The sequence below is a fragment of the Bipolaris sorokiniana genome (genome assembly GCF_000338995.1).
Source record: "Bipolaris sorokiniana ND90Pr unplaced genomic scaffold COCSAscaffold_16, whole genome shotgun sequence".
NCBI lineage: Eukaryota > Fungi > Ascomycota > Dothideomycetes > Pleosporales > Pleosporaceae > Bipolaris > Bipolaris sorokiniana.
In genome coordinates this window covers 618,054-629,827 of record NW_006911910.1, presented here as the reverse complement: position 1 = coordinate 629,827, position 11,774 = coordinate 618,054, and the positions used below count along the sequence as shown (strand labels likewise).

Here is an 11,774-nt window from a genome sequence, read left to right as displayed (position 1 = left end):
AGAGTGAAGAGGGCGAGAGGGAAATATATAATAGCAATTTTTCGTTTGATCTTGCATTTAACCTTGTTCAGTGCTGGTGATATGCGGTTCTCACTCTTTTCGATTTATGCTTAGGTGATGGAGAGTAGTAGTCCTTTGGACCCACAGGAATGGGCAAAGAGCAGATATACATATTTACAGGGTGTATAGGAGAAGAGTAATAAGCTCATTTCACAATGATAGCATTTCCCTTTAAAGTTTCGATTTCAATTGTCTATACCCCTATCCCAGTCTATCTAGTATCATTACCACGTATTATGCCCAATTCCCATTCTTACCCTCTTCGACGCCGTTGCTTCGACGCATTTCGACTTTTTCGTCGCCATCTCGCACACAGTGCCCCACACCACGACTCGTCTTCGTCTTCGCTGCTCTACATAGAAGCAGGAAACGTTGCGTATGTCTCTTCCGCGACTCCAGCCTCTCTCGTCTTCCCGCCTTCCTCAAACTTCAGATCCGCATGCGTGGACATCGCTGGACAACCCTCAGTTCCAATAGAACCTTTCGCTTCAAGCCGCGATTTCAACCAAGCGAATAAGGCTTGTTATCCCTAATGATATAAATCTCGCCAATCAGCACCACAAGCCCGACGACCATGGTAATGGCGATAATGGGTAGATTGACGCGAGCGAATTCCAGGCCGCCGACGCGAATGTGTTTGCGGCCTAGGATGTCACGCCAGAGCATGCCGGCGAGGGAGGCGCTGAAGGCGAGACTGAAGGCGCCGTAGTTTACGCCGATGGCCATGCTAGTATGAGTGTTAGCGTTTTTGTTGTGTGGAAGGAAGGGGAGGTAAGTGCCTGTATATAGTTCCCCAAAATGTGCGATCAGAAATCGGTCGGTTATTCTGTCGATGAATCTCCTCCCACGCTTGGATGACACGCGAGATCAGGATAGTGGTACCGATGTTTGTGCCTGCGAACTATTTTTTCATTAGCTCTATTCCCATCTCGCCATGTCAACATCCTTCCATCCTTATTTTCATTGATTTCGCGACTGATGTTTTTTTCTGTGGATGGGAAAGGGGGAAAACTTACATTACACAAAATAACAGAAACAAACCCCATACCGCCAATTGCTCCAACGGTCCCCGTCTTCTCGACCCAGTGGTCCCAGCCATAGGCGAAAACAGGGACCCAGCCTTTGGTTACGAGGGCTTGGACAAGGACGAACATGCAGAAAGCAAAGGGGACGAGGGCTAGGGGGAGATGGTGGAATACGGTCATTGTTGTTGGGAAGGTTTCTTGGGCCCACATGTAGGCGTTGTGGATGAGGGAGGTGAGAGTGGTGGGCACGGGTTTTTTGGTTGGCTCGAGTTTTTCTTCTGATCGGGGCATGCGCTCGGCGGATGATGAGGGTGTTATTTGTTGCTCTCCGCTTGTGGTGTGGCTGGCGTCGTCTGCTACTGATTGGGCTTTCTCGTCTAGGACTTGGCTTTCTCGTTGAACAGGGTGTGGTGTGATTGCATCCTGATCCACTTGTGCAACAGACATTATTCTTGCCTCTTCTCTTTCTGCGAGTGCGGTCTCCATTCTCTGCCGGCCTTCGTGGGCGATTCTTCTTGTCTCTTTTCGGTTGAGCCAGCCCATTGTGAGGTCGAAGCAGAGCATGACGAATGCAGCGGGTAGAGTAACCCAGAAAACAGGGCGCTCGTGCGTGCCTGTGGATGCTGCATTGAGAGCAAGCACTGTTACTAGAGTGGCTGCCATGAGAACCGCTCCGAACATGGCGCCTTTTCTGTCGAGGAATGGATTCAAGACTTCTTCCAGAGATTGTTTCTTTTCTTGCTCGTCGTCGCTGTTAGGGTCAACCTCGCTGTCCTCGAGTCCACCTTTGGCATACGGAATGTTTGGATTCACTGGCTTCTTGTTCTATCGGGTTCAGATTAGCTATGGCCATGACAATCATGTAAATTTCTTACCTTGAGCTCCTCTGGAAGATCCTCCATCTTGATCGCAGGAGGGATGAGAGATTCATCATGGAAGATGATGTACAGCAAAAAGGGATATAGAACAATGCCTGTCACGAGGACGGGAACAATGACATTTGCTGTGTACTTGATAAAGGTAATTTTGAACGCTCCCGCAAGGACAAGGTTGGTGGGATTGGAGGAGACGAGGATTGCGGATGCGATATTGGCCACGGAGAACTGGGTGAAGATCCATGCTCTTGGATGCTTAATGTTGCTTGACACACGAGTCATGTAAGACAAGAAAGCAGTGCCTGACAAGATAATAGGATCATTGCCGATAAGAGCTGTAAGTCCGAAGAAGAAGGCGTATAGATAAAAGAACAGCCTGTGGCCTACTTTTCCTCCTTTCTGCAAAACCTTGAAAGCCAGCCATCTGATCAAACCAGAGGCATCGACAGAAATAGCAATGTAGGCGAGGGAGAGGAAGAAGAGCATAATATCATAGGGGACAATGCCTTGGTCACCAACGGTACCACCACGCACTTCTTTTTCTCCAATGGCAAGGATGGCGAGCAGGAAGAGATCGGCTATCAGAGGAGCAGTGATGAAATTCATGGGAAAGTCGAATCGCACATAGCTACCAGGTCGGCCATTGTGCACTCTGGTTGGATGTTGGGGTGGTGGTATGATGCGCATTGCACTAACGGTGTCGAGGCATAGAGTCCATATTGGCCGGGGTATGTAGATGGGTATGTGGAAAGGGAACAAGACGTTAATGTCTACAAGTGTCTAGAGTGAGCTGGGTGTCTGCAACTGTCAGCATGCATAGTCGACTTACTTGTCAGAACAAAGACAATGAGCGTGACTATGGAGCGCCATTGTTTGATTTCGTTGGTGTCAAGGTTGGGCCTCTCTGGCTCCGTCGTCGCACGTGGGGCAAGCATGTTGCGACGGCTACCAGAAAGCCAAGTGCGCACTGCGAGTTAATTCTAGCTGAGGGAAAAAAGAAAGAAAGGGTAGTGGTGTGCAGATATGTATGTACGACCAAGCTTTTCTGGTGGGCCCGATGGACGGGTGAGAAGCGTTTGTCGGGAGCCGGTACGTTGGGCTAAGATGGGACCACGCAAATCAGTGGTGATGGCCAAGATTTGTGAGTTGAAGCATGGCAGCCAAGGGCTACCAAGAAGTTTGTACGACGGTGGTGAAGTGGGTGTGCATATAGCTGGACTATAGCTAGAGAGCAGTCAGATACTGCGCCTACTTCGTGAGTACTGAACGAGGTTCATGCACCGCTGCGCCTACCTGCACCGTCGGTCTTGGGCTGCCAGGGCTAAGGACGGGAGGCTGGTCATGCAAACAGGGTGGCGAGAACCCAATGATGCAACCCTTCTCCTTATCTGAGCCCGTCTCCTTTGATGCGCACTGATCTCTTCTAGTCTTGACGACGTCGTGTTGGCCGGCTGCGCACCGTCAGAGCGGCTCGCATCATGAGTTGGGTTCTGAGTGTGAGGCAAAAGACTCGTGATTGACTGCCCAGGCAGGTCATGCTGTTTGCTCAGCCACGCTTCGCCCTATGCAACCATAAACACTCACCGGTAAATGACGCGTTTTCCCCAGAACATTGGCATTTTCTACCGCCGCCTCACTGGCCCGGCGTCTGCCTGCTCAGGCCAATTCGTAATGCCATTGCGGCTCTTTTTTGTGCTGTGCTCTTCTACATAACGATGGTCTTCATCTGCTCCTTGGGTGAATATACGGTGTGAACATGTCAGCGTCCTCAACAATCCCCGACATTGCCACCCCTACCACTGCAACCATCGCCTCTTCTGCTCGATCTTCTCCAACTAGCGCAGCCTTCGAAGTCGTCTGTGCCTGGCCCATATCTTCCAACTACGGCACCGGGTCGCGTGTAAGTAACCCACCCCCCCACCTGCCTGTCAAGATGCGTTCCCGCCCAGCTAACAACTGACACCCGCATCCAGATCCTATACTATGTCCTCGTTGCCGCATGTGTGACATTTCGCAAAGCTGAATGGTTACGGAACACGTGCTTGGCTGCCGTTTTGATACTCCCCGCCATCTCGGCGCTCCAAGGCATCGTGCTCGCATCTGCGCACCAGAATGGTCAGTGCTGCAACTTCCAAGAACCCCCAAGAGCCACAGCGACGCCTGTTCTGACATGTGACGTGACCAGGAGGAATCGATTTGGACATCTTTGGTGCCTTTCAAGTGTGCGCAATTGGCATCTTGGCCGCTCCGCTCACGGTGCGACTGTCGCGCACCTACTTTTACACGCCTGGAAGGAACATAATCTTTTTGTGGACTATTTTGATCCTCATAGGCCTATTGGCCCTGTGCGTTGAGTTCTACCGTGTGACGCCGACCGACTGTAATATTCCCATCAACGACAACTCACCCCGAGGAACCGCCGCCTTTTTGAAACTGCAGCCCAATTGCAATTTAACTTGCTCTGAAACACAAGGCCCAAAGTCACCGCTGCGAGGCGGAGCTGCAGCCGACGTTTATGTTATTCCTGTACCACGGATCCTGACCTTTAATGCCGGCATGCTCTTGGCGGCAGGGTTTTGTATACCAGCCATCCTGTCCTTGATCTTCACATGGGACAAGGTCCTGGAAACTAATTGGAAGAGACGTCGCCATGGCGAAGAGCTCGATGCCCGTATTGAAGGCACAAACATGACAGTCAGAGAGATAAGAAACATCAACGGCCTCGTGCGATCCTTTCTGACTGTCATTGAGATTCCGCTCTTTGGTGGCGTTATACTGACCATTATCGGCATCGGCGAAGCAAACTTCTTCAGCCCTCAGATGATGCACATGACCGAACCCATGGGGTCTTTTGGTAAGTGGCACTACATGGCGCTAAATAGGCTGACAGTCTTGTTTGTCTAACATTCTATGCAGGGCAGTGGTCACCTATAGCTGGTACAATCCTCGGTGCTTTGGGATCCTTGTATCTACTGTGGTCAACCAGCGACAAAGAGACTACAGAACAGAAGCACACGCCAGAATGCGGGCATTCACACTCGTCACATCACAGTCATGGTAGCGAACGATGTCCGACTCCACCGCCACAGAGGAACTCTAACTCCAACTCGAACCTCCAAGTCAGTGATCTGGATATACGCTCAGAGTCGCCCAATGATATTTCATTGATTCCAACAATTACGCATTCAGGGGACAATGGCGATCATATACGCGAAATCCTTCCCGAGGACCGTCGGGATACTCAGCCAGACGATCACCCGACAGCCGGTAGACACAAAGTCCGTAGATGGCTGACCTCTGCTGGTAACTATCTTGGCGATGCTGCACATGAAAGGCTTGATTTGGAGCAAAACAGCACCAACGAGGCGACACGATCGTTCCCAGAGGTACCCGGAGAAGTCTGGCGTAACCCAAATCTTGAGAGAACTAGTCGCAATTTTGATCTGATCCGGGAAAGAGCCAGCAGCACATATGCAGCAAGCATTCGGTCTACATCAGATATCGGACCCAGCTCACCACCACCCGTATCAGAAACGCCGCGACTGGATTCTAGTCCCGTCCGGGCACCAAAACGACGAGACACACTAAAAGTACCAAAAGAAACCCATCGAAGAAGCGAGAGTCAGAGCTCGGGGAGGTGATCAATATTTACGGCTTGTGTGTTTGACTACTTATGTACATGAAGTATGCTGCTCATATCACAAGAAAACGCGTCCTTTTACAATCCGAACCAGGCTTCAGTTTGAGCTTGGTGAGCTGGGACACCATGTCCGACACCAACTGCCCAGATACCCTGAACGTTGGAACCGAAATCATCGGTGCGATAGTTGGTCTGGGGCGTGTTGGCCCGCGACCTTGTAGGCGTAGTGCTGACTCCAAACACGTTGGTCCACTGCTTGAGCGTCTCGTTGTAGTTGGGCGGGAGGATGGTGGCATCAACAGAGCCATGCCAGAATTCTACACACAAGTCAGCAACCGTAACACCTCGGGAAAGCACAAATCCACTTACGAACACGGGGACGCGAGCCACTGTAGCCAGGATTCATTGCGCGCGCAATATCACCCCACTGCTGCGCAGTCTTGATGGAGCGCCCTTGAGCGCATTCACTGTTCCACGCCGCCACCCCTCCAGAAGCCGACACAAAGCATCCAGCGGCGACACCAGAGTACACTGAAGTCGCAGCAATAAGATCGGGATACGCCGCCGCCAAGACATTCGTCATCATTGCACCAGACGACTCTCCAACCACATAAACCTTCTTGGGGTTGATTTTGTACTGCTTAGTCGCATACGCAATCATATCCGCAATAGCGTTCGACTCGCCGCCACCACCACGCGACAGCGACGCCTTGCTCGAAACATCCCAGCATGACGCCGTCGCGCTCGGGAACACGGTGATGTAGCCCTTGGAATCCGAGCCCTTTTTCCAGGGTGCCCAGCCAAAGTAGCTCTGGCCGGTGGATCCGCAGGGGTGGATGGCTACAACGAGCGCATCGGTCTTGACCTGGTCGGGCTTGTAGACGTACCTATGTTGCAATGTTAGCAAAATCCGTAAGACAAGAGATGGTGTGATAAGATGGGAGAAGTAAGTTGTATACATACATTCCCGGTCTCGCCTTCGCCGAACCCCCATAATTCGAGACTTGAGTTAGCTGCGCAGCGAAAGCCGCTGAACCGCAAGCCAAGAGCGAAATAAGAAACTTCATCTTGAACTAAGCTTCTCTTAAATATATATATATATATATACACAATAAACAAGACTAGTTACTTCCCGTTGGCGAGTTTAAGGTCACACAAGAAGAAGAAACGGACAAGCAACAGGCAAAAGCTTCGCAAAGCCTTTTATATACATATATCCGTCCACTCAATCTACTTTACCCCGTGTTTTTAACCCCATATCGTAAGTAAACTTGCCTTGAATTCTCCACCCCCCCCCCGGCCATTAAACTTGTCCACGCAAAACAAGAGAAATATTAGACAAGTTAGCCCGGCCGGCCCGAATCCAGCCCCGTCATTCGTGGGAATCCGTGCGCACAAACTCCAAAACATATCCACATTACTTACTACTTAGAACACATATTGTTCAACCGAGTATTTACATTGGCCGGCAAACGCACGTGGGTATACTTGAAACGGGGCATCGCCCCCAGAGGTAGGTGGTGAGGGGTCGAAATAAGCACTATGGAGTCAAGTTTATAGCATGTATATATATATTAAGTCGGTGTTTTTTTTTTCATGGGTGTTGAAATGTGGAGATAAGGTTAGAGTGCTTATGAACGTGTGTTTTCTATTGACGTTCGAGGAAAGTTGCAGCGGGGGTGGTGTTTTGTTTGTTTCACCGCTTTCAAGGGTTTGTTCGGTACTTGGGGAGAGAGAGAGAGAGAGAGACACGAAGAGGGAAGGGATGTGTGGAGTGTATTAAGCGGTGGCAGTTCTGCGGATATTAGGGTGCTATTCTTGGGTTAGGGGGGCTTGGCTAGTGGGTATCTGTGTAGATTGAGATGTTGCTAGGGAATGGAGCGCTGGTTTTTTGTGATGATGATGGGTGTGTGAGGGTTATATGGTAGGCTGGGTTACTATATTGAACTAGTAATGATAAAATGGGGGGTTTTTTTTTGCTAGAGATGGAGGGCTAGAGGTTGACGTATGTAGCTGGAAAACGGATCTCTGTTTTTTGCCTAAACGGAAGGAAAATGTAGGACTGATTTGTATTAGATAGAGCTTTATCTCAGTGTAGATGCGCTAATACTTTCTAGCGCCCGGCTTGTGGCCGCTAGACGTATATTCTCCGCACATGACGCCGTTTCCATCGCCGTTTTCTAGATGGAGCACATACTGTTCACAGATTGCTCCTAAATTGGGTTTAGCAGACTGAAAACAGCGCTGAATCGAACAGAGAGTTTGGAGGGGGAGAAGTAGGGTTAGTCCGAGGAAATTGGGTGAGAAGGTGGTATTATTGTGCATGATTGTGTGTGCTACTAACAGTTATACTGTGCCCATTGACTCGCGAGTCCATACATGCAACCGCCTAGTATGCGATTCCCAGCGCACACGGAGGTGCCTTAGAACGGTTGTCTCGAGGGTGATCTAGAGGTACAAGGCCTTGAGCCCCTCCAACTCTTCAATCACCTGGTTGATCTGGTCCGGCTTTTCTAGCACCATGATGCTCTCAACAACGTCGGCGACTCGGTCGTGCCAGAGTGCCTCTTGGTCTACCTCTTCTCCTTCAACACCGTCGTCGTCATCGTCGTCACAAAGCGACCCCGCGTACGAGGTCAATCCCGAGTACCCATCGTCGCTGATTCGGACAGGCGTCCCGGGAGATGGAAACCCAAACGGCAGCGTCGGCTGCGTACTCAGCGTTGAGCTGGTAGTCGGCGAGCGCAGCGTAAGCGGCAACGGACGATCGGGTGCTATATATTTATTTCTCATCAGTACATATTATCCAGAAAGCCATATGTTCTAGAAGGCCACCAAACACATGGTAGGAGATAGTAAAGGGAAACGTACTGTTTGGTGGGTAATCCCTCAGCTCCGACGCCATCGACGCCAGTGACGTTGAGTGCTGGGCCGCCTGACTCATGGCGCGCTGCCGCTCGACACGCAGGATTGGCGGAAGCGCATCGATGCGCGGGAAGCCGGAGAAATCGCCTTTACTACCACTGCGCATCGAGCTAGTAGTAGTAATGCTCAGGTTGCTGTGCGAGGCTCGTTCTTGCAGGGCGATGCGGGCTTCTCTGTACACCACATGCGTTAGTTTCGGCAATTTGCTAGAGTGTTTGCGACGCTCTGTTTAGTCCGGGTTTCGGGCAAACAGAGAGAGGCAAATTGTGGGTGTACGAGAGGTTCAGAGAGTCCCCAGGAATCTATTGTGACACCAGGTTGTACCTGGGTCACGCAGGTTGTGGATTCCTGGGCTCTTGCGTAAGCAGAGGTGAGTGGGGGGTTTGGCATACACAGGGCGTTGGGTGAATACTTCTTGCATCAGTGTGCGAAGGTGTGGGTTCGCGATGCGCGCAAGGTTATAGCCCTGTTATCGAACAATGTATATGTTAGCGTTGAGTGCTTCTTAGTGAAAAATTGGTGGGACAGGGGAACACTCGATAGATACGTGGTCGAGGCGTAGCTCGCGGATGTGCAGACTGGCTTCTTGGTAGTTCTTGCTACTTTCGTTGATCCAGTAGCTGAAGAGAGAGAGGTTGACCTCGGCGACAGTCTCGTCGTAGATCTCTTGGGCGATGCAGCGGACGTCGTCGTGTGAGAAGTTGACGTGCAGGGATTCGAATATTCGGTGCTTCCAGACATGGCCGCGGTTTGAGAGGTTGTCGTTTCTCTTACTTGTTTCTTCGGTTACCGAGTGCTCATTATGGAATCTGTCGATTTCGTCCTCATTGGAAGTGACGGATTCCTCCGCGAAAACAGCAAACTGTTTGGGTGACAGTGCTTGAAGCTGTCCGAGGTCTTCGGGGGTTTCGACTTCTTCTACGGCCGGTTTAGTTTAGATCACTCAGATTGTAGAAGCCACTGACTTTGTTGACCAAAATCGTCGGCGGTGTCCTCGCTTTCGCCTGTTTCTGCTTCCTGACAAAGACTCTCTTCATCCAACCGAGGACGCTCATCCATGCCGGTGGCGTCATTGTCCTCATGCTCAGAGCTCCAAATGATGGATAGCTGGCTGCCGCTATAGAGGCCGCTATTATCGCGCCTCTTGCGTCTAAAGAGACTGGCAAGTGACCTCGCACTACTCTTGCGAACCGGTCGACGAGGTTCTGAGCTACTATCGCCAACACACTCTCTCACATCATGTCTCTGAAGGGTGACTGCGGGTTTTTTTTTATTGATACCTTGTTTTGAGTCGTCAGACTGGCCCCAAAGCGCTGGTACTACGTCTGGCGAGAACATGGTCGCCGCCAATCCTGCTTGGAGTTGGAAATGTGGGAAATCCATTGTGTAGATGTACAGCGATATGCTGGTATCCTGTTGTGCAATGTCACGTAATGGTTGGTTGAATTTCAAAAAAATTGTTGTGTGTGTGTGTGTGTGTGTGCTGGCAATGTGAATTTTGGAGCAAAGGATGTGGTAATAAACAAGTTGTGAAGTGGTGCACCGACATTCAAAGTGAAGGTGAGATATTCGCGGTGAGGTCTGCTATCTCGGGGATAAATCGCTCAAAAGGGCCAATGTGACGGCTATGGAAACACGGAGAAAGATACCGTGCTCTCATTTCGTTCATATCATTGAACCAAGAGGTAATGCTTCAGCCATGCAGAAATCGCTCCAAGAATCTGAGTGTGGTCACTGTACGACATCTCACTGAGTTGTTTTCACACAACCCTCGCAACATCTAATCTGCCCCAATGTAATATGTTAGCAATGAAGGCGATGAAGTACAAATTGGCTGTGTTATACTCGAGTAGGTGGTAGAAACATACAAATCGATGTTACTAGCGACGCCTGAGTCAATTCAAGCTCGCGAAAAATCGTGGTCCATAGGTTTTGGTAGACAACTCAGCGCCACGCAACATGAGGGACTGTCTCTAGGATGAACATGTAGCACCACTTCCCTTCTGCCGATCCTGAGTGTTCTGTCAAACTAGACAATTTTCAAATATTACAATTAGTACATGGAGCTCTAGTCGATGTAGTTAGCTTCTTGGATGTGGCATCCTCTGACTTCATCACAGTGGTACCGAAAAAGCCGCCGAAATATTCGCGGCAGTTGAACTAGTGTGCACATGCCAGTGTTGTGCTTGATGCCATAATCAACTATATTGACATCGCTGATGAGTGCGTCTTTTTTGTTCCAATCAATCGAGTGTATAACATTCACAAGACCAGGGAGGAGAAAAGACACTAAACGTAGCCAACATGATAGGCGAGGAGGCAGTGGTAGGAGTTGGAGGATGTCAAATCTAGACCGAAGCCATCGAACAGTCAATTCCCATGTGAGTGATCATATTGAACCGGTCTGGGCGACAACAGGTAGTGTACTGTGATCCCATTGGCGACCCACCGGTTGAGAAGAAGGTATCAGAAGATCCAGCAGAGTCTACTCAACGACTACTTATGTATATTCAACCTACTGATTGTCTACACAGAGTGTACGTGTCGACACATGTCTCACTCATCTTCTCAAGAGCAAGTCTACTGGAAGTAAAAAGACAGCTACATCAAGAAAACAGGTTTCTTAACAGTAAACATCCAAGCGTATTGGCATTCGGAAGAGGTGGGTGATGCCTAGCGAAAGGACTGTTGCAGTAGAACAACGGGCCGATTAGGTACGCATACGTACTACCTGTGTGAGTGGATTCGACAAGCACGTGTAAGAGAATGTCGATCTTGCAATCGTCAGGCATATGATACCGAGTGTTTGTCCATTTCAAGACAGCGTTGAAGAGGAAGTGGCGTGATGCTTACAGGTGACCGTGGAGAATGGGGAGGGCTCGACGTTGTTCATGTATGTATGAGGCATAGCTGGGTAGCCAGCCCTTCCCGACCTGGCGACCAGCACATAGTTGGCCTGCTCCACTGCGGGCAACGCCCACTGTCGGCCAAGCTTCTCCCGCAACCGTGTGGCTCAGGGCTTTGTCTCGGCGATCTCCATCTTACTTTGCTCCCGGGCCTTGTTGGCCAGGGCCTGCAGTGACGGCGTTCCTATTAAACACCCGAACCGCTACTCGAGGGTGCAACAACGCATCGCTTACGTGCCCCTCACGCATGCCTTTCGGCTTAATTAAAAAGTATACTCAGTGCGCTTACTGTGCCTGCAATGAGTATGACATTTGGATGCCTGCGCCAGTAGTTGCAGAGATC

General features: G+C 50.3%; 4 protein-coding genes across 4 annotated transcripts; 1 reads left to right on the top strand and 3 right to left on the bottom strand.

Annotated features, from left to right (window-relative positions):
• Positions 1-224: 224 nt before the first annotated feature.
• On the bottom strand, positions 225-3,186 carry COCSADRAFT_40864 (uncharacterized protein). Its single transcript, XM_007706317.1, has 5 exons — positions 2,790-3,186; positions 1,961-2,730; positions 1,077-1,910; positions 840-961; positions 225-787 (listed from the first exon to the last, which is right to left on the bottom strand). Exons 1-5 carry the CDS (start codon positions 2,893-2,895, stop codon positions 562-564), a joined length of 2,058 nt encoding a protein of 685 aa, XP_007704507.1. The 5' UTR covers positions 2,896-3,186; the 3' UTR covers positions 225-561.
• Positions 3,187-3,716: 530 nt separating this feature from the next.
• On the top strand, positions 3,717-5,601 carry COCSADRAFT_175539 (uncharacterized protein; the record flags this gene model as incomplete). Its single annotated transcript, XM_007706498.1, has 4 exons — positions 3,717-3,860; positions 3,934-4,075; positions 4,146-4,814; positions 4,877-5,601. 4 exons carry the CDS (start codon positions 3,717-3,719, stop codon positions 5,599-5,601), a joined length of 1,680 nt encoding a protein of 559 aa, XP_007704688.1.
• A 77-nt stretch (positions 5,602-5,678) lies between these two features.
• On the bottom strand, positions 5,679-6,561 carry COCSADRAFT_175538 (carbohydrate esterase family 1 protein; the record flags this gene model as incomplete). Its single annotated transcript, XM_007706497.1, has 2 exons — positions 5,679-5,917; positions 5,970-6,561. 2 exons carry the CDS (start codon positions 6,559-6,561, stop codon positions 5,679-5,681), a joined length of 831 nt encoding a protein of 276 aa, XP_007704687.1.
• Positions 6,562-7,898: 1,337 nt separating this feature from the next.
• COCSADRAFT_127131 (uncharacterized protein) lies at positions 7,899-9,908 on the bottom strand (the record flags this gene model as incomplete). Its single annotated transcript, XM_007706496.1, has 5 exons — positions 7,899-8,374; positions 8,472-8,698; positions 8,918-8,991; positions 9,073-9,443; positions 9,806-9,908. 5 exons carry the CDS (start codon positions 9,906-9,908, stop codon positions 8,049-8,051), a joined length of 1,101 nt encoding a protein of 366 aa, XP_007704686.1. The 3' UTR covers positions 7,899-8,048.
• Between the last annotated feature and the right edge of the window lie 1,866 nt (positions 9,909-11,774).